At 46.7% G+C, this 24,867-nt stretch overlaps 1 protein-coding gene across 2 annotated transcripts in view; it reads right to left on the bottom strand.

The window, feature by feature from the left end:
* The window catches only part of LOC146805219 (pyruvate dehydrogenase (acetyl-transferring) kinase isozyme 3, mitochondrial), a 1,482,095-nt gene that overhangs the window by 967,225 nt on the left and 490,003 nt on the right, over window positions 1–24,867 (bottom strand). For both annotated transcript variants that reach the window (XM_085622419.1, XM_085622420.1), the window contains exon 3: window positions 18,566–18,637. In XM_085622419.1, the coding sequence (XP_085478545.1) occupies window positions 18,566–18,637 (72 nt within the window). The remainder of the gene's footprint in view (window positions 1–18,565; window positions 18,638–24,867) is intronic.

Below are 24,867 nucleotides of genomic sequence, written 5' to 3'. Positions count from 1 at the left end.
TAGCTCCTGTACCACCTGTCAAGCCAGTGGTAAGTCAGGTGGTACCACGAAGGCCCTCCCTGATACCACTACCTGTGGTGGGGGTTCCCTTTGAGAGGGTTGGGATTTACATAATTGGCCCCATGAACCCTATAACTGCACCTGGGCACAGTTATATTCTAGTGGTGGTGGACCATGCCACTAGGTATCCAGAGGCTATACCCCTTATAACCACCACAGCTCCTGTGGTGGCCAGGGCCCTCCTGGGAATTTTTTGCAAAGTAGGTTTCCCTCTTTGACTCCTAGTCAGACCACCAGGTGTACCCATGAAGTGGACACAGGTGAGAGCTTACCTGTTAAAAATAAGATTTACAGGCAGCCTGACCATGTTGGAGATTGCATCAGGACTGAGTCCAAAAGATGCTGGAATTGGGAGTAATTAAACCCTCAGATAGCCCTTGAGCTAGTCCAGTGGTCCTGGTATCCAAACCTCATACCCAGGTTTGAAAGAAAGACATGAGGTTTTGTGTGGACTACAGGGGGCTCAATGCAGTCACTAGGACTGATGCTCACCCTATTCCTAGGGCAGATGAACTTATAGACACTTTGGCCTCAGCCAAATTCTTGAGCACATTGCCCTAACTGCTGGATATTGGTAAATCAGACTAGCTGAGAGTGCCAAACCAAAAACAGCACTTTCAACCCCTAGTGGGCATTATCAATTTATTGTGATGCCCTTTGGTTTGAAGAATGCACCTGCCACCTTCCAAAGGTTGGTGAACAAAGTCCTTACAGGCCTGGAAGCCTATAGTGCAGCATATCCTGATGATATAGCTGTCTTTAGCTCCACCTGGGAGGATCAACTGGTCCACCTGAAGAATGTTTTGGAGGCTCTGCAGAAAGCAGGCCTCACTATCAAGGCCACCAAGTGCCAGTTAGGGCAGAGTAAGGTAGTATACCTGGGCCACCTTGTGGGTGAAGGCCAGGTTCAGCCATTGCAGAGCAAAACCCAGACCATACTGGACTGGGTTTCTCCCACTACCCAGACTCCGGTCAGAGCTTTCTTGGGCCTGACTGAGTACTACAGAAGTTTTGTTAAGGGTTATGGGTCCACAGTGACTCCCTTAAATGATCTCACATCTAAAAGAATGCCCAAGAATGTTCAATGGACAGTTAGCTGTCAAAAGGCATTTGATGATCTCAAGCAGGCCATAAGCACTGCTCCAATTCTACAAAGTCCTGACTATTCCAAACAATTTATTGTCCAAACAGATGCATCTGAGTTGGGGGTAGGGGCTGTGTTGTCACAACTCAATGCAGGGGGTCAGGATCAACCAGTCGCTTTTATCAGCAGAAGGTTGACCACCAGAGAGAAACGTTGGTCAGCTATTGTAAGGGAAGCCTTTGCTGTGGTTTGGGCTCTGAAGAAGCTGAGGCCATACTTGTTTGGCACTCACTTCATTGTTCAGACACACCATAAGCCCCTCTTATGGCTAAAACAGATGAAGGGTGAAAACCCTAAACTTTTGAGGTGGTGAATTTCCCTAAAGGGGAGGGACTATTTAGTGGAACATAGACCTGGGAGTAACCATGCCAATGCAGATGGACTCTCCAGATGTTTCCACTTAGAAAATGAAGACTCAACTGGGCAAGGTTAGTCTCACCTACTTACATTTGGGGGGGGGGGGGTGTAGGAAAGTAGGATCTGCTTCTTATGTTTACCCCCACTTTTTGCTTGATGTTACATACACTGTTTTGACTACTCTGACTGGGATCCTGCTAATCAGGACCCAGTCTATCTGCTTTCTACTTGAAATATTATGCCATGTACTTTGGTACACTCCAGATTGGATACTGGGGTATACCTATAAGTCCCTAGCATATGGTACACATGTACTCAGGGCATAGGTACCCCAGAGGCCTCCCATGTGCTGAAATATGTGTTATGCCACCCATGAGGGGCCATGCAAAATGGAACTACAGGCCTGCCATTGCAGCCTGTGTAAGATGGTGCTTGCACCACTTACTTTAGATACAGATTCACTATATCTATAGGTCACTACACTCAAACCTTCTAAGTCACCCCAATAGCAGGCCTTAACAACCTGAAGGCAGGGTGCTGGGTTTTGCGTGAGAGGGTGTCCCTGCATGAGTAGAGTCCCTCTGCAGCCTTTGGAGACCATTCTCCTGGGCATATAGGTAGAGATGCATTATAACCTCACGGTAAATGCTATCTCGAAAATCGCTGAAACAAAACATGTCGTGTTTGGTATCAAACACCTTGGAATCATACCTCCACACTGGTAGCCAATGTGGGAGGTATGATTCCACCCTTCTGAAGCGAGCTTTGTGGGGTCACTGGTCTTTCCGGTGCCAGCCTTTTCGAATCGGTCAGCGCAAAATGGATGCTGCCGACCAGAGACACATCTGCCCTCCTGCTGCTGAGCCAAGCTCTAGCAGAGGAAGGCAGCACAATAGGCATCCTGTCACAGGGAGGTGTGACCACCTCCCAGACACGATTTAGTGTATTGGGGCTGGGTGGGTGCACTTCCAAAGTGCCTGAAAGTCTGCACCTGGGGCACATTTGATGTCCCTGTGCATAGTCCAGCTCAAACCAGTTTGGGGAGCCGCTGGCTCCTGCTCTGGCACGAATCTGGACAAAGGACATGGGAGTAACCTCCATCTGTCCTGACTCCCCTAGGAGGGTCCCCTGACTCTGTCCAACCCTCTCCAGTGGGTACATAAGGGCTTACCTAGCTGTAAGACTTTAGATTTGACGTAGACAAGATTCTGCAACAAGAAACTACTGACCTTCAACCGTCTGGACACTCTGGACTTCGCTGGATTTCGACTGGGCCCGACTTAGTCTACTTCTCCGTCCAAAGCATTTGTCTGTGCCCTTGCACCATACAGGCTCCATGCAGGACCTGTGGAGCACTAAGGGCAAATGAAGAATCTCCCTTGGGGTGAAGGAGTCACTCCCCGGCATTTGCAGGCACCCTAACGCAACTGACCGGTCTGCTGATCCTGAGCTCCTGCGGACTCCAAAGGCTCCAGCAACACAGGAGGTGGGTTCTGAAGTTCCTTGAGGTTGAACTGCCCTCTTACAGAGTTTGAGGCCAGTATCCCTCGTGGGGACCGCATAACCCCAACCCTTGTGCACCGCGTACTTTTGCAGATGCATATGCTTGTTGGCGATTCCCGAGCTTGTGCATTAGACTCCGTGTTGTCCTGACCCCGAGCAGCATTTCCACCAAAGAACTCCGGCCTCCTCGCACCCAGTGCTCCCTGGGCTGGTACTTTGTGATCTTGCTCGAGGTCCCCTTGCTACTCCTGGTCATTCAGCCTGTGGGTCCTCTCGAGTGTCATATTGATTTCTATTGGGCTTCCCTGGTTGCTCCAGACGTGCCCTGACTCCCCATTGCTTGGAGAGTCCCCTGGAACTTGCTGGTCCACCCCGTAACCTGCTTGACCTTTCTGAGTGGGTTACTGTTGCCAAGGCTTGTTGGTGCTCCAGCCGGACACTGGCCCCTCAGCACTCGACATCCTTCGTGGGACAGCTCGCATCCGGCTCCTGGTCGTCCTCGACGTTTCCTGGACCTCGTGGCTGCAGAGTCAAGCATCTCTTCTTCGCACCTGAAGCACCAGACATCGGTGGGCATTCGTCTACCGAGTCCATGGTCACCCTGAACTGACCCAGACTCTGTCTCCTCTGCTTTCAGGTTCCTTCCATCACAAAATCCACCCTTGGATTTCCACAGACATTTTCTTCCTTCCCGGCAGCAGCTTCTTTAAAGCCTTCCATTGAAAACGACGGTGGTTTCCTACACCACTTCAGACCTATGTACCTGGCTCCTCCGGGATAGGTAACTTGGGTACTCTGGTATTCACGGGTGGGGTGGCTCTCCAACCTTCTAAGTTCCAAAGGGTTTCCTTAAAGTCCACTGAGAGGGGTCCTTAAACTTTAAAATTGTAACCGCGATTTCCCCATAGAATTGTAGGGAGCCGCGGTCGTGTTAGCACACTGCCCCATGGGGTCCCTTTATACTCACCTTGGGTGGTTCCTTGATGTCCCAGCAATTCTACGTGTTCTAGACACTGTCAACTCCAGTTGTAGTTCTTATACCACTATTTTAGTATATGGTTTGGTCTCCCCCTGGAGCCAACTGTGTATTGTGCTACTTACAACTGTTTCTTTCTTCGCTAAAGTATTGTGTGCTTTGTGTTGTATCCTCGTGTAGAGGATACTAGAGAGTGTTATATAAATAAATACATATTTTTATAACTACTGTGTGGTTCTCCGTTTATTTAGTTAATACTAAAGGTGACATTCTGGTAAAACAAGCTGCTTTACATTCCTTCAAGATTAAGCCTGAAGGCTGCTCTCCACAGCTACCACTAGGATAGCTTTCTAAAGGTTATCTTTGGCCCCATACATCATAATGGTCGTTTGGACTGGTGCAAGGTGCCCACTTTAATTAGTGGACAATATATACCAGGTCAACTTCTCACAGTTTGTACAATGAACGAAATGATAATGTAACCCATTTATCTCATTCTGTTTACAAGGAAGCACTCAATGAATTGTTAATGAAGTACAATATGATCTTTTCAAGTGATGCCCGTAAACCCAGTAATTCCACAGTCCCTATCTTTATAGGAAATTAGGCTGTCAGCCCCATAGACCACATCCTCCTATCCTCTGAATTATTGCCCTTCCTTATAGGTTTCTAGGTCCTGGGCAGCTGCATAAGCAATCCTAAACCACTTGACATACTTTGGATTCGCTTATCCAAATGCCAAAGTCAAAAGTGCAGATAATCTGGAACGTTCAAAGAATAAAGGCCTAAAACTAAAGTGGGACAAGGTCGACTCAGTTACACTTGATCAAAATATAATAAAAGATTCCACAGCTGCCATCATGACTTGTTTAACTGACAGTCTTGGAGATCCAAATTGCTTTTGTAAATATCTGTAGGTCTATCTCAAAAATCCTCACACTTACAGTTGCCCCAGAGAGCTGCTGCCATGTCGCTGGTTCAATGCAGCCTGCTCTGCGGCCCATAAGAAACTAGTGGTCGCATTGAATATCCGCCCGGGGGTAGCACAAGATACTAAGCTGGCTAGAAATGCAGATATAAAGGCCCTTGAGGAAAGGAAAAGGGAAATCAGTTTAAAAGCCTGGGATGATCTGCAAACAGCCGGGACTCTGAAGGATAGTTCCAAATATTGGAAAGTAATTAATAGGCCTTTCTTCAAGGAAATGGACGCCCCAAACATAGATACTATCATTTAAGTAGAAGCTTGGGTGTCTCGCTATACCAAAATCTTCTCTCCGGGGGAAGTATTACCACCACAGGGGACAACTTATCCTACAGCCACAGTAGCTCTTAGTGATCTCCAAAATCCAATTAATATCGGCGAGATCAATGCACCCATCAATAAATGCATAACTGGTAAGGTGCCAGGACCAGATGGTGTCCCCGCATACATTTTTAAGTCTTCTATGCTTTTGTGGGCCCCTTTGTTAACAAAGGTATTTAGAGTGGTATCCCAGGGCTCCATTCACGACTCCTGAAAGACTGCCCTACTAGCCCGATATTTAAACAAGCATTGAAATTGCAATAGGTCTCGCCTTTGATTAAGTTAAAGCAATTTGCTTTGCTAATGGTATAATATAGCAAAGCAAATGGCTTTAACTTAATGAAAGGCGAGACCTATTGCATTTTTAATGCTTGTTTTGTGCAGCAGCGAGGGTGGCTTGTAGAAGGGTCGAGAGACCAAGATTTGGTTAGTTGGAGGGGGGGGGGGGGGTGTATAGCCAAAAGAGATGCTCATGCAAAACAAAACAGCCCGGAACCCACAGCTCGGGTGAGGACGTTACGGAAGAGCTGAGCCCCCTGTGCAGTGTTAGATGCTCGGACAAGGACCCCTATGTTTGGGACAACTGTGGGCATGTACGTGGCAATGCCCAACACATTCCAGCTGCATGGTGAATAATACCAGGACACATTCCAGCTGCATGGTGAATAATACCAGGAGGGGGGAAAATCAGGAACACACTAGGTGGAAAAAAAACCCACACCACATGTCCTTGAAGAAACCGCTCAGGCAAGCACCACCACGCACATCTTCGCTCCCTTTTGCTAGATGCAAATACATCCCACCTCCCACACACACTTCCTCCGCTGCACCTCCATCGCAAAAATGGTAAATATAGCACTAATCAACAAATTCCATCACGAGGGAAGGAAGAAATTCGATAGCTCGCCAATGGAATCTATGAACGTCACCAAGGAATGCCGCAACACCAGAGCTACATTGCTATCAGTGAAGGAATGCCAACCCAGAGACCATGACAGCACCCAGGGCGTGGACCTGAAATGGGCGAGCATACCTTATGCCCCTGCGGCCTTCAACTGGGGAGAACAGAAGTTCTTGCTACACATGCAAAGGAGTGAAAGTGGTGGGGCGCGCCTCATCGTTAGTAATGTGCTCTTTTCAGTAGCTGAGGTCCCTTCATATTTCTGGCAACCCACCCAGTATGTGGGCAGGCAGATCCCTTTGCGGGATAGTCCACGCAGGGTGGATACAGGAACAAATGCCACCCGCCCAGGGAGTGAAACACAGATCCACCCAAGTAGTGGTTACTGTAGCCACTGGGCACCCCTAGCAGATGCCCCAGGCCACACTGTGCGCTCACCAAAGTATTGTGTGCTTTGTGTTGTATCCTCGTGTAGAGGATACTAGAGAGTGGTATATACCCCTAGCAGATGCCCCAGGCCACACTGCCACAGATGCCCCAGGCCACACTGTGCGCTCACCAAAGTATTGTGTGCTTTGTGTTGTATCCTCGTGTAGAGGATACTAGAGAGTGTTATATAAATAAATACATATTTTTATAACTACTGTGTGGTTCTCCGTTTATTTAGTTAATACTAAAGGTGACATTCTGGTAAAACAAGCTGCTTTACATTCCTTCAAGATTAAGCCTGAAGGCTGCTCTCCACAGCTACCACTAGGATAGCTTTCTAAAGGTTATCTTTGGCCCCATACATCATAATGGTCGTTTGGACTGGTGCAAGGTGCCCACTTTAATTAGTGGACAATATATACCAGGTCAACTTCTCACAGTTTGTACAGTGAATTTATGTTTAGTGCAGTTTGATGAAATCAGAATCTACACTGGAAACATACCCCGCGCTTGGCTATAGCCTCTAACTACAACATCTGCTGAGAGGTCTGGGCCGTCGGCTTCGCTCTTATTACCGAGCAAAATCCTAATACAACCCCACCTCCCGTTCACCACCACCTAGAAACAGGCAAGACTGAACATGACTATTTTAGGAGCCCGCGGGACTCCCAACCCAGGGTAGGCAGGGCAATGCTTCTCACCCCGTTAAGACCGCGGCTCAGGGAGACGGGCGGCAGAGCACAGCAGGGCAAACCACCTTGACATGCCCACCAGCCCTGTGAGGTTCTCCTCACAGAGGCCCATACCTTGCCCCCTCGGGTGCTGGCAGGATACTCATGCAAGGCCCACCATGGCTATAGCATTGGTGACGGGGGGGCTTGCCACAGCATATGGATGCCACAGGAAATCGGTGTAGGGGCATGGGGTCCGGGCCCAACATGTTTAACCAGGGCACGTATAAATATGACCTCGCCGTCCTATTCCCAAAATGCAAATGTGGTGTGAATACCATTAGAATCTGGTTCTCGGATGGGCTAAGCACAAGGCGACAGAAAGGGGGAGGGGTATTACGCCCAAGGAAATAGCTACCATTGGTAGCAGCGGGAGCGGTTCCGGGTGAACGCTGAAAATGGCAGTGTACTGCTACCCCGCCAGCAGTGAGGAGGAAACTTTATTTTTTTGGCTTGTACGGCGGTCCGTAGCGCCCTACTGATTTCGCCTTGGCTCGTGCTCCTGCCGCCACTTCGCGTGTTGATAGGATTGCCACACGTTCTCATTAGGAACATCACTGATATTGTGTGAACCCCCACATCCCTGGGAAAGGGGTGACCAGACATGGTCTTAGAATACTGTTTTTTATTTCTCTTTCAACAGTTCTCTTTGTAAAACGAAAACCCTTACCGCGCGGGCAACAAAATTGCAGAGCGTCCTAAGTAAAAATAGATAGCTAATGGCATTAAAAATATAAACCATCGGGGGGAGGAGCCAAGATGGCGACCGGGACGGCAGCGTAGGCTCCCGGCTCTGCGAACCTCCGCACCCCGCACGGATATCCTGCATGAGATCCTTAGCCTGCGCTATCTGCCCGTGTTGGTGAACGAGAGCGGTACCCGATCGTGTGACCCCGAAGTTTCTGGCAGCGGTACCGCCGGAGAAATGTCCGTCTGAAGTTTGCGGCCTGTGCAACCCTGGAACCGGGACCTCGAGTGGACACCATGGCCGGGCGGCAGTTCAACAAAAGCGGCCTTTGGTGACTGGGTGGAGTCGGACTGCCGGAGTGGTGCGAATATCGGCCTACATTTCGCCATGGTCGTTCCTACCACTAAGCGTAGCGGAACGAGTGCATGCCCGAGATGGCAACTCCAAGACTCTCCGGTAACTGCCTCAGCCTTCGCCGGTGAGCTGCCCGGACGCCGCCCGTAACTCGCCCCGATTCTTGCGGGCTGCTCCCGGATTTTCGCGGGCGCTGGTCCGTGGTGGGGAGGACTGTGGCCCGTGACCACACACCGGACACATTATTCGCCTGCCCCCGGAACCCTGTTTCCAGTGCCATGGAACCCGAGGCGCTTGTGCCTGAGTCCCGGTCCCAATCTGGGATGGACCTACCCAGCGGCCTTTTTGGTATGACAGAGTCCACCATCCTGTACACTGGGTTGCAGCAGGATCGGGAGGGTGCGACTCTGAGGAGCGTAGCGGAGCGAGCGCCGGGAGCTGTACTGGGGTACGGTGACCTTCTCGAAGCTCTCGGTGCCCTTCATTCCCACCTTGGTTCACGGCGTCTGGGTGTTGGGGAGTAAGCTCGATGGAGTGACATCAGCGTCGGAACAGATGCGGCCTGCCTGTCCCCAGGTACGCTGGGACTTCCTACACTGCACACGGGAGGACAGTGTCGTGGCCGCCCCTGTGAATAGTGCACAACTGGACACTCCGGACAGTATACTAACGCGCGATCAGCTGGCTGTGGGTCTGGTCTGTCCCGGAGGTTTTGGACCTGAGTGGGGGGTGGTGGCCTTGTCCCGTGCGCGGCCTCCGGCGACTCAGGCAATATCCAAGCAACGGTCGTCGGCTCTGGCTGATTCCGCCTTCCTGGACCTGGTGTGCAGTGTAAATCCTGGGGCAGCACTGGGAAAGACGACCCTCCATAGAGCTGACTGTGTCGAGTTTCAGAGCTTTCTACCCTACCTGTGTGTGTCGCTTCCTGATCTTTATTGGACGCTCCTCTTCCTTGTAACATTGGACATGGCACTGGGTCGAGGGGTATGCATGGGTAGATTTGCAAAGAGTGGCCAAGGATAAGGCTGATCCTTCAGAGGTGGTCATCTAAAAGGCGGGCGGGCTCGGGGGTTGCGTGCTCTCACGGCATAACTGTTAGTGTACTAAGTGCGTAATGCTCCTTACTTTTCTTTGACAGGGTCGATTTTGTGTTGTTTATTGTATGCTTTGCGGGAAAACATATGGTGCGGGAGGGAGAAGCTGGGGGCATGTTTTGCAGGCCCTCCTCCAGTTTATTAATACTCTCTCTACCCCCCCCCGTCCGGTGGGGGCTCTTTTCCTACTCCTTTTTCTCTGTTTCTTCTATATTTCGGGTCTGGTTCCGGGGCGACAGGCACACTGCTGGGGGGGGGGGGGGGCCGTACTCATCTGCAGAGGTGCAGGGTGGGGGGTTGGGGGAGGGGATTCTTTAGTCTTTAACCCCTTTTTTTCCATGGCCTCCTTTTCTTCTCTTCTTCTTCTTTGTCTTTTTCTGGGATCAGCATTGTGGAACTCCTTTGTTGTTAATCACTGCTGTTTCCTGTGTGCCATAATTTCCGTGGTGTTTCCTGGGTCTTAGGGCAGGGGGTTGCAGGCGCAAATGGCCGTGATATTCCTCCACATCCTGAACTTCCTGTTTCAGCGCCATTGCTTAGATAGATTGCTGTTTATTGTTTACGTTCATCACTCTGCCTGCCATTTTTTGCTGCTGGGAAACTGTTTGGCACCTGATCCTTCCATCCTCCTCTATTATAAAATGTAAACCTTTATTATCCTGTTCTCCTACTTGGGCTGTTCAGAGACTGAGAGTAGGTTAGCGTGGAGATTCTGCTCCCCGAGGTGCTGACTGTGATAAAATTGCCTTCTGTGATTATGACTGTTTAGCGGCCGGCCCCGGGGGTTGTAGGCCCATACGTGTAATTGATTGAAATATCAATAAAGGTTATTCAACAAAAAAAATATATATATATATAAACCATCGGTTTCTACTAGCACCACTATTGGTATCTACCGAACTCCTTTGCCCGAGCTTCACCTTCTGACACGTAAGGGGGGGTGTGGGGAGAGCAGCTGGGCAGTCAAGCTGCGGATCAGTGATTAGGAGTCAACAGAACAGACAAGAGCCCTCCTGTAGGTCAGGTTAACACTATCCCGCACCTCAATTTAGTAAAACTTTATTGCGAGATAAAAAAGACCCCACACCACGTTGTTTTAAGTTTGCACATTCAAAGTCAAACCCGGGCGGGTGCACTAAGACTTGTGAGGTAATGCAAAATCAGCACCTAAAACGAAATCTTATTTTGGGGGAGCGCAGTTAGTCTGAAAACCTAGACATCGATATTAGAATCCCTCAATGAGCGTCGGGAGGTGTCAGTGGAGAACCCCTCCCTCAGTCCGTGCACGCACCACACCCAGTGCGGCCCTGCCTCAGAGTACAGGCGTGTGGGCAAGCGTGACAGGAAGCTGGAAACCACAGCCAGCCCGAGATGTGCAATTAGAAAACGTAACACCGTGCTTTCTCCCCCAAAAAAGTGCCTAATGTCACGCCACCAGTGAAGCCTCCAGTCTGCGTGTGCACATCTTCTGTCCCTTCTGACCCACCGCGTGCACATCGAATAGTATTGATTCCAAAAGGCCCTCACATGGCGAGAGCAGCGCATGCGCGCTGCTAACGCCAGGCGAGACCTAAAAAGGGGACAGATCCCAACCGACATGCTACCAAACTACTTCACTCACTGATTCCAGTGCAAAAATCTTTGGCAGAGTTTTATTACCCCGCTTAGAAGAATCAGCCTCAGCAGATAACGTTCTATCTGACGCCCAATATGGTTTTAGAACCGGTTTAGGGATTATAGAACAAGGCCTAAACCTGTACTTAATCTTGGGGAAGTACAAAGCCAGGATTCTTCGAAAAGCAGAAAACAGTTTGACCCGTAAACTGTCAGTTCCAGGTAGCACAGCCACTTTAATATGTCATGAACAACCGGGTTTGACATATTTGGAAGACCTGATTGGCTTGGTCCCTCTATTATTCTGGATTAAAATCTAGGCCACAGCTGAGACTTTTGACAAGAGCAAACACAAGGAGATGATGAACGGAACGCTGAAACTTTTCAGACACTCACCCCCAGTCACTATTAAATCTGGGTTGAATCCATCATTGTTCTTTAGCTCACTTCACCACACCAGTTCAGACCTAGCCATATGCAAATCAGTCTGTACCGTGTTCCTCATGGGGACAGTCCAGCCTGAATTGCCAAGCCAGGTCCTTCCTGGACCAGAAACAAGCATCTTGGGACCAATTTTTGGTTAACACACCTCATCAGCCAGGCTAGCTTGAATCCAGTGGCAAAGCGAGTAAGGGACCAACGTCTGGGTATACCCTGCCAACTTAGGGTAAAAAAAGCAAACACAAGGAGATGATGAACGGAGCGCTGAAACTTTTCAGACACTCACCCCCAGTCACTATTAGATATTGGTTGAATCTATAATCGCTCACCTAAGTTGGCAGGGTATGTCCAGACATGGGTCCCTTGCTCACTTTGCCACTGGATTCAAGCTAGCCTGGAAGATGTGGGCTGTTACCCAGGAACTGGTCACAGGATGCTAGTTTCCAGTCCAGGGAAGACCTGGCTTGGTAGTTCGGGTTGGACTGTTCCTATGGGGAACAGGGCCAAGACTGATTTGCATATGGCTGAGTCTGAACAGGGATGGCAAACTGAGCTTAAGAACGATGATGGATCCTCCCCAGATCTGTGACTAGGGGTGAGTGTCAAAGGTTTCGGCGCTCCGTTCATAATCTCCTTGAGTTTGCACTGTTTTGACTAGTATCTGCTTGGCCGAATGCCTGTATTTGATAAAGTTTCTTAGATACCATTGGTATCTTATGTGAGAGACACCTTCAATTTACTAGGTTTAACAGATCTGTATGATAATATCTCCATGATCGGGCCCAGACATAAATTGCTTGCTAAACAATCCTATATGGATTACTGTATAAATATATGCTTGGAAAGTGCCCAGGTTAAGGATTCAAATGTTAGATATGCTCTTGTGTTCACAACACGCAGCATTGCGCCTTATCGGGGGGATCGAGAATCCCACATATTGACTTTGACTAACACTCCTTATGCAGGAAACATTGCATTTTAAACTTGCCTTTCCCACAGCAGGGGTTTGGAAAAGGGATCTCCCGCCCTGTGGGTGCAAATGTAATTTAAAACAGAGCACTAGTCATTTTATCTTATTTTGCACTTCATATTTGAGGCCGAGGTGCTCCTTTATGGTACCAATTTAACGCAAATCGAATTTGAGACTCCATTAGGAAGAGAGAATATTCCTGCAATCCCTGGGCTCGCTGGATTGTCTTATTTATTATTAAATTTTATTTAAGATGCCTTTTATATTTGGAAACTATATGGAAGTTAATGTAATATTTTAAACAGATTAATTTTAAATTATATGCACTGTTTTGACCAATGTTATTATATATAAGGATATATGCTGTTGGACTTTTTTTTTTTTTTAAACAGATTTTATTTGGTTTTCCGTTGGAAATGTGGGCAGCAGCCCTATTATGACCTGTAGAAGAAAATGACATAATATCATGATAATTCCAGCGTTTTGACCAATTTTAAACACCTGCCAAACATGCAGGAGGTAGAACTCAAACAAATTGCAGACATTGCAAGACCTCATCACTTGAATACATGATACAGTAGCATAGGCTATCATTATCAAATAATGCGGGATAGTCCGAATAATTTACATGAGACTGTTTTGATTCCTGTATTATGCTTTAATGGCCTTTTGGCCGAATAATGTTTATTTGACTTTGAGTTATAAAAGTGAGTTTTAGAGTTTGTATATATGCAAAAAATCAATTATATGTCCAGGCGTTTTTAACATTTCCAAATGTTTGCACAGTGGCAACCGCACATGCGGATTCACAAACGTTCAAGGGGATGATATTAGCCACTTTGTACATTTGAGCTATGGCGCAGCCCTAAACAGTTGATTTTATCGCACAATTTAACCTTCTCGTTCGATACTCAGGGCAACGGTAAAGTAAATCCTCCATCTTTTATAGGAAGGAGTAAGAGCAGCCCAATAGATTTTGTCCTGTTATCGAGGGACGTGGTATAGAATCTTGCATTGAAAAGCACCCCCAATGATATGGGGTGTGCCAGGCACTGGCTAAATGCCGCAAGTGCCTGGAAACCATCGAGAAAAAAGAAGGGAGAGATAACCACAACTTTCTCTTACAACGAGAAAATCATTGGATTTACCTATTGAACTCTATGAAGCCAAAAGGAATGAATGATCGTACGGAATTTTCCTGTTACCTTTAACATATCATCTCCAATCACTCAGAGAAGCATTACCCACTAACATTCGTTTCACCCAAACCATGTTCTGTTCTGAAATGTTGTCACTGCCTTTAAGCATGTTACTTTCTTTCTTTATTCAGTCTTTCCCTCTTTCTTCACCTTTTTATTCTTAACCTTTTAATACTTTCTCAACATTAATCCTTGTTACAAACTCGCTCCAAATCTTCATTTTTTTTTTTGCATGTCACCTCGTTTTAATTGTCACCTCTCAATTTCATTTACCACGCTTGTATTTTCACACATCTTACTCTCCGCTACGTTTCTAGTCCTTCTTCTAGTTTATACTACCATCCACCATCTACATATAGTCTGTTTTCACTCTCCGACACATTACCCACATCACGTGATCAAGCCTTCGTTTTTTAAAATCCACGCACCAATCCCGACTACCACTTCACCACTGAATCTACGCTCCTGAATCCCGTATACTCGGTAAGAGAATACCCACTTAGCCATCGGCGCACACTGTAACTTATTTTCCTGCATGTTTAGCAACATTGTTTCCACACGTTAACTCCAACAGCTTCGCATTAAACGCATGACACCTCACTACTATTATCGGCACAATCCGCAACGACGCTACAACTTTTCACTAACAATCTAAGGCACTCCGCACTTTTCGCTATTCGTTAGCATCACAAACGCGTTAGTCACACCCCATTATTTTTTACACTTCACAACCTGTTATTCGTTAGCATTACAACACACCAGTTACACTCTGTTACCTTTTACCGTTTACTCACGGGCACTCGTTTACACTTTTCTACTGCTACCGTGTCAGTCACCCAGCTTTACCATCACCATTTCTCTGTGTCATGGTTCTATCGTCACTCGACGCTTTTCTAACAACTCACGTTTCACTAGTTTTCTTAATCATATATATTGTATTATATCCTCGTTTAGTATAAATATCGTATATTCATGATGTATATAATTGCTTATAGATCTCCCCTGATGAAGGCAAGTTTTGCCGAAATGCATTGGGAACGATTATGGGAATGATCATGTAATTGTAAATTACAACGGAACTACCGTCATCCAAGGATTAAAACTGCCAATTGTTTTTCTATGAATGAATAGAAAACAATAAAAGCTTCACCTTGAAAATATCTCAACTTGTGATGAACTATTTCTACTAAATAAGTCAAAAACCGCACTTGCGGCATTTAGCCAGTGCCTGGGGGACACACCCCATATCATTGGGGGTGCTTTTCAATGTTTCTATTTTCACTCCATCTCGGAGAGTGATACCCCGTGAGCACGGTGCAACCTTGAAAACTTTGGGAAACTTCAGGAAGTGCGCGTACTACCCTCTTCTTTATAGAATCTTGCATGTCATGAGGTGTGCTCACTTTACATCAGTGACCTTGCCCCGTTATTTTAAAGTTTCAAACTTTTCTTCACCCAGCCCCCGTTAGTTACTCAGCAAATATGGGGGTTCTCTTAAACTGGGGCTCCATTGATCGACATACGTTTTTTAATGCTCTGGTTATTGAAGCCGCGAATGAGAGTTCCAGCTATCTCTCCATGGTGGATGATCCTATCAAAATCCAGGGCAGCTTTATGGGGATCTGTAGAGCTATATCCTGTGGGCTTGTTTCAAATAAACCACCTAAAGAGCGAGCTGGACAATCATGGTTCAGCCCTGAGTACACTGCAGCACTTGAAGACCTAAATCTGGATACCCTTAACACTCCATATAATACTGATGACATCAGGGAAGCAAGAAATAAATACAAGCAAGCTCTTAGCAAGTGAAACAAGAAATTAGGGTGAAAGCATGGGAGGTCCGAAAAAAGTGGCCTATCTTAAAGATGTCAGACTTATTTTTGGATACAATCAATCGCCCCTTTTTTTCGGACAGTCCATCTACTAACATTGACTGTCATATTCCTGCACAAGATATGGTTGACCAGGGGTGCTAAGGGAAATAGGCCGGACTCCCACCACATTATAAAAAAAAAAAGTGGATAATTGACCTTGTTGATCTTGTTTCTATTACCAAAGCCATTATGAATGTTGCAAACAGGAAGTCACCAGGCCCCGACAGGGTACTGACCAACCTGTTTGAACAAAAATAGGGTTTTGGGCTCCGTTGGTTACAAACGTACTGAGGGCTGCAGGGAAAGGCGACCTTATTGGTTCCAGGAGAGAAGCTATTATAGTACCTATTTCCAAAAAAGTTGACCAGAATTCACCTGCATGTTACTGCCCAATTGTGCTGATGGATTCTACAGGAAAGATTTGATGGCGGGTCATTCTGGGTAAATTGGAGGACTGGGCAGAGGCTAACTCCTTTTTCTGTCCAGTTCTATATGGTTTCCGACTAGGGACCGTAGAGAAAGTTCTCAACCTCACACTTATCCTGGGGAAATATGTCAAGGCCAGGAGAGAGGCCTTGCATATGGCCTTTACGGACCTCTCCTGTGCCTTTAACCCTGTAGACAAGGGCATGTTGTGGGATTTGATGGAACAGATGGGAGTTGCCGATCCCTTAATTAGATCTTGCAAGATGTTTAAACTTACACTGGGACTCCACAATTAGAGTGCGTTATACTCTGAATGAGGATTGCACAGCCATAAAAAAGGTTGCCAAAGGGGAGATAGGCAGGGTTGTATACTAGCCCCCTACTTCTTTTCATTCTATATTGATTCTTTAGATACTGCTTTAAGATCTTCAAGTAAAGACGTCCGCAGAATGGGCACTCAGGCAGCCCCCCCGGTATTGCTTTACGTAGCTGAAGCGGTCCTTTTAGCACTGACAGCCAATGACCTCCAAAATCTTTAAATAGTTTTAATGAATTCATGCTTAGACTTAAGGTGAACCAGCAGTATTTTCCAACCCTCGGAGTACACAAAGTCTCTCTGCATATGCAGTAGAATTAATTTTATTGTAATGTATTGCCCCCCAAAGGCTAACACTTGCAAAATATACCCCAACAAACTGTGTGGCTACTGAGCAGGGGCTCCACTGGTATCTTGTGCCTTCACCACCGTAAACTGTGCTATTGCCTCAGAAACCTCTTCCTCCATAAGCAATGATTCCTGGGTTTCTACTAATGCCACCTACAGTTTAGAGATTGCCAGTTTGTCCATGAAATCTAATAGGTTTTCTTTATAAACCACCAAGTGTGAGCCATAAAGGGAACAATGATAGATGGCTATTTTTTCTCTCCCACTAAAAGGTGTTTCAAACCATCCTTAAATGCTTGAATCCAACTAAGATCCTTCTCCAGCTCTGCCACTCAAGCAAAAGGTTTGCCAGCTTTACCACCTAACCCATATAGTTCTCACAGTTGACTCCGATATTGAGACAGCACAGTTTCCACCAGAGATACGCATTCCTCCCTCTTAATCCTCGTAACCCATTCAGACTCAGGACATGGAGAGACCACAATGCACTCTTTCAAGAAAATAAAGTTGCTCCTTTAATTCCTTAGCCTATTGAACTAGCATCCATCTCACTTCAGAGATGAAGGATAGGGCCAGGCTACGGAGTACCACCTCACAGGCTTACCAGACTCAGAAGTCAGCGACCCAGATTTCTCTCTACAGTATAAGTCAGTTATTGATTCTAAGGGGGTGACTGTATCCGTATCTTTAAACTCCCAAGTATTCAAACGGTAACTGTTAGCGGTTTGGGATCGCTTCAATAAAAGGGATGAAATAAGAGTGATCAGTAATACCTCTCACTAAGAATTAGGTATTTCTAAGTCTGGGAAGAAGCACAACCAGCGGATTTAAGAGATATTTGTGGACTGTAGAGAAAATGGAAAACTGCTGCGTGTCATAGTGGGTCAAACGCCAATGACCTCCCAGATCCATTGCTGAAGTTAAACACTTAACCATGGATTTATAAATCTCGGCACTAGCTCTTGGGTTTGAGTCCATCATTCATTACAAGGCTCATGCCCCCTAGCGTTATCACCCGACAGTACGGGAGCTAAAGGAGTACAGCACCTATCTAATTCAATGTCAGAACCACAAGTGTCTGATGGAGATACAAGAAAAACCCTAGCCTCACACCATCCGAAATGCGGACAATCAAAGCACAGTATCCTTGTGAGTTAGTCCCAGCTACTCCACCAGAAAAGAGCAGACTTGTGCCTGCGCTGCCATTCCACGTGTCCCCGATGTAAGGTATATGCCGGTTCACGATCCCTGTGCCCACCTAGATGCCGGCCTTATGCCATTGGCGACAACCCTAAACAACCCACCACCTGTTAATTTTATGGCTGTGTCAATTCACTTTCCAGGTGAGGACCCTGAGATTACCCCAGTGAAAAATCTTAATTTAAAGTATTCACATTAAATTTGTGTTAAGACCTGATGAATGTTTGTCTGTTATTGGCAATGAAAATGGCAAACTATCTCTCCAAGAAACACATCGGTCGATTCAATAGAACGTGATAATATTACGAAGTAATTGACAGCAAAGTAATGGCGAAAATAAGGAAGGCAACACAGATCGACAGTGAAATTTCAAAGATACAAAAGAAATGCTGGAAACATACAGAAAAGTCACATAACAATTAAAAAGTGAATATAGTCTATATCCTCGAATAATAAACACAGCCATTGAAAAATAGGAATGCAACACGGTTGGAGAATTACTTAACATATAATTTTCAAAAAATTAATTTCACTCTATCAAAATCCAAATCAATGCTTTCCACTGCATCAAAGAAAATGGTACTGCTTAATAAAGCTTCATCTGCAAAATTTAAATATTTAGTGTTCTAACACTTACTCATTCAGAACATTTGGATCCTCTGGGGTCTTATTTTCATATTCTAAAAGCTCCACAAAACTTTGCATGTACCTAGGTGCAAAACATGGATAATAAAAACATCAGTGAAGAAAACACAATCCCAAATTACCACATTATATAATAAACAGAAGTGGCTTCATGTAATGCATACAAAATGATGAAAGAATGCTTACTGAAGTAAAGGACTTGATGAATTGTGTGATACTTTGTTTGTATCTTCTCTAGAGTGCCTTCTGCAGTCTTTAAAAATAAGAAGCCTAGACCAGTCTATTTCGTTTTAAACATATTGTCGGTTAGAGCACTTCTGAAGTCAGGCAAAGCTAGGTTCTGCTCCTCTGGGAGGTTGAGAAAGATTAAACTGGTAACTTACTTACTTACGCCTATTACCCCTCTTGGTATATAGGCCATCAACCAGGACTCTCCAGCCATTTCGGTCCTTGGCTTTTCTTTCAGTCTGACTCCTGGTGTAACCCATCTTGCAGTCAACCTTCAGGCCTCAGCGACAGTTGTTTATTGGCCTTCCCCTTTTCTTTTTCCTTTGAGGGTTCCAGGTCAGGGCTTACCTGGTGGTATTTGATTCAGGCTTGCGGAAGGTGTGACCTATTCAGCCCTAGCATTTTTTCACAACTTCTTCATAAGCAGGAAGTTGGAAAGTCTGCTGCCATAGGTCGTTGTTGCTGATGGTGTTTGTAGGGTGAATTTGGAAGGTTTAATCATTATGCTGTGGTAACGTTGTTTTGTGTTTCTTTTAATTAAGATGGTCTGTTTTGGCCTAAAACAAGATGGCTGCCTTTTACAGCCTGCACTCGAGTGATTGAATTTTGATGGGAGGCCTTGCTGAATATGGTCGAGAGTCACCTGACCGCAGCCTTTGCCTGGTTAGAAAATCTTCCGTGAGGACAGCAGTTCTGGGAACGTTTCCAGCTGCCCTTGGACAAGGATAAAGTCACAATGAACAATTGCGGTGACTCTGCTAAGATATCAAGGAAGAACATTTACGAAAGATACATTTGCAAACTCGAGTTCCCTTTTCCGTCTTTTTATTTTTGTGATTTTTCCTGAGCGGAGGTTTTCTAAATGTAACCGAGAGACTTCCTTTCCTGTTTGCTCTGCTCAGTGGCTCAACGGATATCTAATATTTGTTTGTTACTTTTATTCGCAACATACACTATAAATATGTTAGACTAGAGAGGGTCCATGTTCGTTCGTTCATTCATTCTTTCCTGGTGATCATCGTGTTTGGACGGCAGCTCGAGAGACTTTACTGAGAGACGTGTCCTGACCCTTTAGCTAGAATAGGTAACTATGAGAATAATGATTTCGCTAATGATTGACTTTCATTTTGAACTAATTTAGATAAATAAGCATTTGATTGAATTACGGTGTTGGGTGTTCATTTCTGGGTCATTTATTGAGTTTCAAATGTATTTCCTGTGTTTTAAATCATGACTCAAGGCAATATCATTCAGGTTGCATTGACCTCATTGTAGATGCAGATTGGTTCTCCTATATTCAATGTGGATAGAGTAATAGTATAAATTTTAGTGTGATGGGCCCTAGCGTATGATGTGTGTATGTGCGTGTGACTGTAGGTTTACTCTGTCCGTGGAAGCAGGGAGAATTTATATGCGCCGATCTGCAGCAGTTTCCTGGTAGCAGTATGATGGTTTGATTATTGTCTTGATCTGATTAGATTGCTTGTACATTGGCTTTTGATTTATTGATTATTGATTGATGTTGGTATATGTACTAATACTATATGTTGAAGTCGTCGTATTGAGTTTTATGTAGTGCTTCTGGAACTTGGGAGCTGGTGACGGTTCCGTAGTAGGGCAGAGGGAAGTGTGTGCTGCTCTCGGGAAAGACGGGATTGTTGGAATTACCTGTATGTATGCAGGAAAAACGTGTGACAAGTGAAGTTGCGCGTCACAATGTCTGGGTTCAGAATCAGTGACATCGTTGTGTGTTACTATTAGGGATATATTTTCGGTATAAAAGGAGTGTGTATGGTAGCGAAGGTTATCTGTGAAACTCTGGTCATAAGTCCCAGGGATCCGTAAGGTTCGCCGTTAAAGCTTATCGCGGGAGGAGTAATAGGTATTCTCTGAGCTTGTCCGAAGGACTGGGCAGAGGTAAGCGCTGCTTGGTTAACGTGTGTTATAATTCTGTAGTGGGACAGACTGTTCTCTGTTCTCGGGAAAGGCAGGATTCTGTGTGCATGTGCTACATTTTCTGGTGTGAAAGTGTGTGAATGTATGAGCATTTAATTGATTGTAAGACTCTTTGGAGCAGTCCTAGAGGAAACAGTTAATGGATGCATGTTAGAAGGGCAGAGTAGAGGGATGTGCTACTGTGTCAACGAGAGTAATAATTTCGTAGTGGAGCAGAGGTAAGCGCTGTTCTAGAGAGAAGCGGGATTCTTGTGAAAAAGATTTTCTTTACTATTCTGTGGTTAGCGAAACAGACAATGGAGATGTTTATATGTTGTAACTAATAGATTTTGTGGAATTTGAAACGAAGTCTACTGAGAAGGCTTTGTAAAGGAGGGGTAGACGAGTGACAGGAGACAGGAGCAGAAGCGACTGCAGCGACTGCTGACGTCATACAGACCGCGCTCTGATTGGGTAGTGAATCAGAACAGTGCTCGCGCTAGGATTGGTGCGTTAGTGTGAGCCGCGCAGGGATTGGAAGGAGTACAGAGTGACGTAGACGCTCCAGGATTGGTGCGTTGGTGTGAGTCGCGCTGTTATTGGACAAAGGACCGCAACTGTACGGAAGGGAATAGAGAATATTGGTAAACATTACAATGTATTACCAACCGGAGGAAAAGAAAAATAAATCCTTGTTCGGTAAAATAAAGAAGTGGTTCGACAAGGATAAGAGCATAATAACCAGAGAGGGTGAATTGCTACCTCCGACGAAAACTCCTGCATCCTTCATGGTTGCGAAATATGGGTATCATACCTGTATTTGGTTAGATAACTGGGCTAAGTATACTAAGGAAGATGGTGTCTTAGCGTTCCCGGAACATGGTTCATTTAATTTGGCCGTGTTGAGAAATTTACGGGAAAGGATGATGTGTCTAGAGCCTAGACCAAGGCCGACACAGTTCGAGGCGTTGGTGGAATGGGAAGATGAGGTACATGAGCGAGAAAAGCAGAGGAGTGGAAACAATTATAGGTACTTCTTTGGGAGGAAATATGATCGTGAAACTCATCATGATCGCATGAGGAGATGGCGAGATGCTAGTATGTCAGAGGGATTATATCCTATGAGGACAGTTGAAGAAACGGAAGGGAGGAAGGCTACAGAAAAGGTGCCTGATGCAGAAGTGAGAAGGTATGGAGTTAATGATTTTGCGGATTGTCGGGACGCCGAGCTGAGCAGAGTTGAGCCGCGCGGGCGATCGAGCAGGAGCCGCTCTTCGCAGCGCTCTTCCAGTTTCCAGCCTCTCGCCGCACACCTACCGCCCAGCCGCCCAGCCGTTGCTCGAGGATCCACCAAGTGCCGAGCGCCGCTTGGGCTGGGGCCCTCTCAACTGGCTGCAGGCTTTCCGCGATTTTCACGCTAGCGGAGCCCGCTGCCGAGTTGGCCTTGGACCTTGCTGACAGGGCGAGACAGGGTTTGAGTCCGGTGGCGGTGGCGGCAGTGGGAAGTGGGAGCGGGTCCCTTCCCGTTCGAGTGGCTCCTGCGGCGGCGAATGATCTAAGAGAGCCTCAAGAGCCGGACTCGGAACCAGTGCCACCAGCAATCAGCAGCAGTAGCTCCAGTGCACCAGTCGAAGCAACGGAAGAGTGCATCGAGGAGAGCACAAGACAAACAGAGGTGAGGGGTGAGAGGTGGAGTTCTCCTTTAACCTTGAAAACAACCGCATCCACTGCACCCTGCACCCTGTCTCATTTTGCCCTTTATTAGTCGATTATTAGTGCCAGCAGAACCTGTCGGACACGGTACAGCAGAAAATCTTCCTGCAGGCTCCCACCTAAACTGATGACTGGGTGGCCCTAGCCTAGGCCAGGCCAGGCCAGGTTTTGCGGTTTGCCGGAGGCCAGAAGTTAGACACCGTGTGAGTGACTGATTGAGTAGGGGTCAAGGTCCTTTGGTGCTCAGATGGAGAGGACTAGACTAGGCTTGGGTCCCTGAGGTCAGTACGAGGGACCTCCTAGCAAACCTGCCATTGCCGTTTGGATTTCCTGAGGACACTCAGCGCAACTTTCTCCACGCCTCGCGGAGGGGCGCTTTCCTTCCCGGGCTGAAGCTGTTGCTGGGGTAAAACAGGGGCCGAGGGCTGCGAGCAAGAGGGCTGGAACTCCATCTCTCAGGAGTCCCAGGAACCCGCGCCCGCTCCACCTGGGCTGCTCTCCCTCCCCGCCCCGCCCCCAACGACCGGGTGAACAAATACCGGCTTGCCTTGTACTCCGTGGGACCTCCTAGCAAACCTGCCATTGCCATTTTGGATTTCCTGAGGACACTCAGCGCAACTTTCTCCACGCCTCGCGGAACCCGTTGCGCGGGTCCCGCTTCGCAGAGGGGCGCTTTCTTTCCCGGGCTGAAGCTGCTGCTGGGGTAAAACAGGGGCTGAGGGCTGCGAGCAAGAGGGCTGGGACTCCATTTCCCAGGAGTCCCAGGAACCCGCGCCCGCTCCACCTGGGCTGCTCTCCCTCCCCGCCCCGCCCCCAACGACTCGCCCATCACCACAACAGCCATAAAATAACGCGTGCTTACCGCTGCGCGGGAGTTCGCCGGGAGAAGCCCGGGACAAGGGCGGGACCGTTTAAGGCCGTCCAAGGACGATCAAGGTTGGGTCGGGGCTACTCCCTTTATCAGTGATCCCACAACTCTTACCTTAAACTGTTTGGTTGTAAGTTATAGCACTATATATTTAGTTGTTTCCTAGAACCCACATGATGTCCTTGCGCTCAGGGAAGGGTAGACAGGTTACCGTAAAAACGAACAATGGGAAAGCAACTGGAACTTTAGACGATTTTATAACTCGGGCGACTGTGATCTTAGAAAAAGAAATCGCCCTTACCGAAAAGCGTTTGTCCCTAGATCTAATAACAGGCAAACGCTCATCCTTGGGAGATATTGCCTCTAAAATTACCCCCAATAAGGCACCCACTCCCGAGAAAAGTGCCGATAGTGCAGATAGCAACCTAGAGGCTAGTCCAAATCTAGTGGCACTCTCTGACTCCCAGACAATCACGATAGCAGACCCAGGGGACTCCCAAGCTGAAGCACCCACACTCACTCCTATACCTATTTCATCAGGTATCACGGGGGATAACGCCTTAGACGGCAATTTGAGCAATAATGGGCCCATCCACATACAAGATCATGTAGTAGTCCGTGAGCGGGAACCAAACAATCCGAACAAACGTAAAAGAGGGGGAAACCATAGAAAAGGAACCAGATCCAAGTCAGCGAAGCCAGCACCACCCAAAGTTCTGACAAATCCAACTAAACAAAAGGGCACCCACCCAGTTGATGCGGGACAGAAAATTTTCTCTCTTAACACCAATAATAATGACCGACTTTTGGGGGAAATTGAGAAATCGGTTCAGATGCTCTTGCTGCCTGTTCTAGAGAAAATTCAAATTGTTAATCTAAAATTAGACCAATTGGAACACCTTATCTCTCTTAACACCAACTCCCTTGAAACTCTAGTAACTAAAAATAAATCACTCGAGGTGGGGGGTACTAATAACAATAATAAAAACAGTAACGCCAATAATAGTAATTCAAAAAAAGGGGGAGAGAATAAAAATGCCAGTAAAACACCTAAAACACTTATAACTGGTGACCCTAAGGCAGCACCGGTCCCCTTAGCACGAACAAAACCTGTTCCATTAGCTCGTACTAAACTTGCAGTGGCGGGCACTGTGGGGCCCCCTAGTCAAAATATGGGTAGTACAGTACTAACACCAGAAGTTACTACTTCTAAACAGGGAACTACCCAAGGGCCAAAACAAACATCTTCGCAGGGGCCTGTAGCAAACAATGACAACGAGAGAGCACATAAAAGGAAATCACCACCTGTAAACTTGCCCCCAGACTCAGCTCCTTTTATGGTAATACTCACAGGAGTACCCCCAGTTTCGTCTAATAAAACGGAATCAAACCAGGAGTTAAAAAACAAAGTAATATACTGGCTCAATAATAACAGACCACTCCCTCCTGATTCTAAAACAAAAATACTTAGTGTACGCAGAGTTCCCTGGGTGGGCCCAAGTGAGAAGGACCTAGAGGGGGACTGTATCCTGATCAACTTCAGCGACACC

Source organism: Triturus cristatus, chromosome 8 (genome assembly GCF_964204655.1).
Source record: "Triturus cristatus chromosome 8, aTriCri1.1, whole genome shotgun sequence".
Taxonomy (NCBI): domain Eukaryota; kingdom Metazoa; phylum Chordata; class Amphibia; order Caudata; family Salamandridae; genus Triturus; species Triturus cristatus.
Note: the sequence above shows the minus strand (reverse complement) of the source record. Positions and strands in the feature narration are given on the sequence as shown.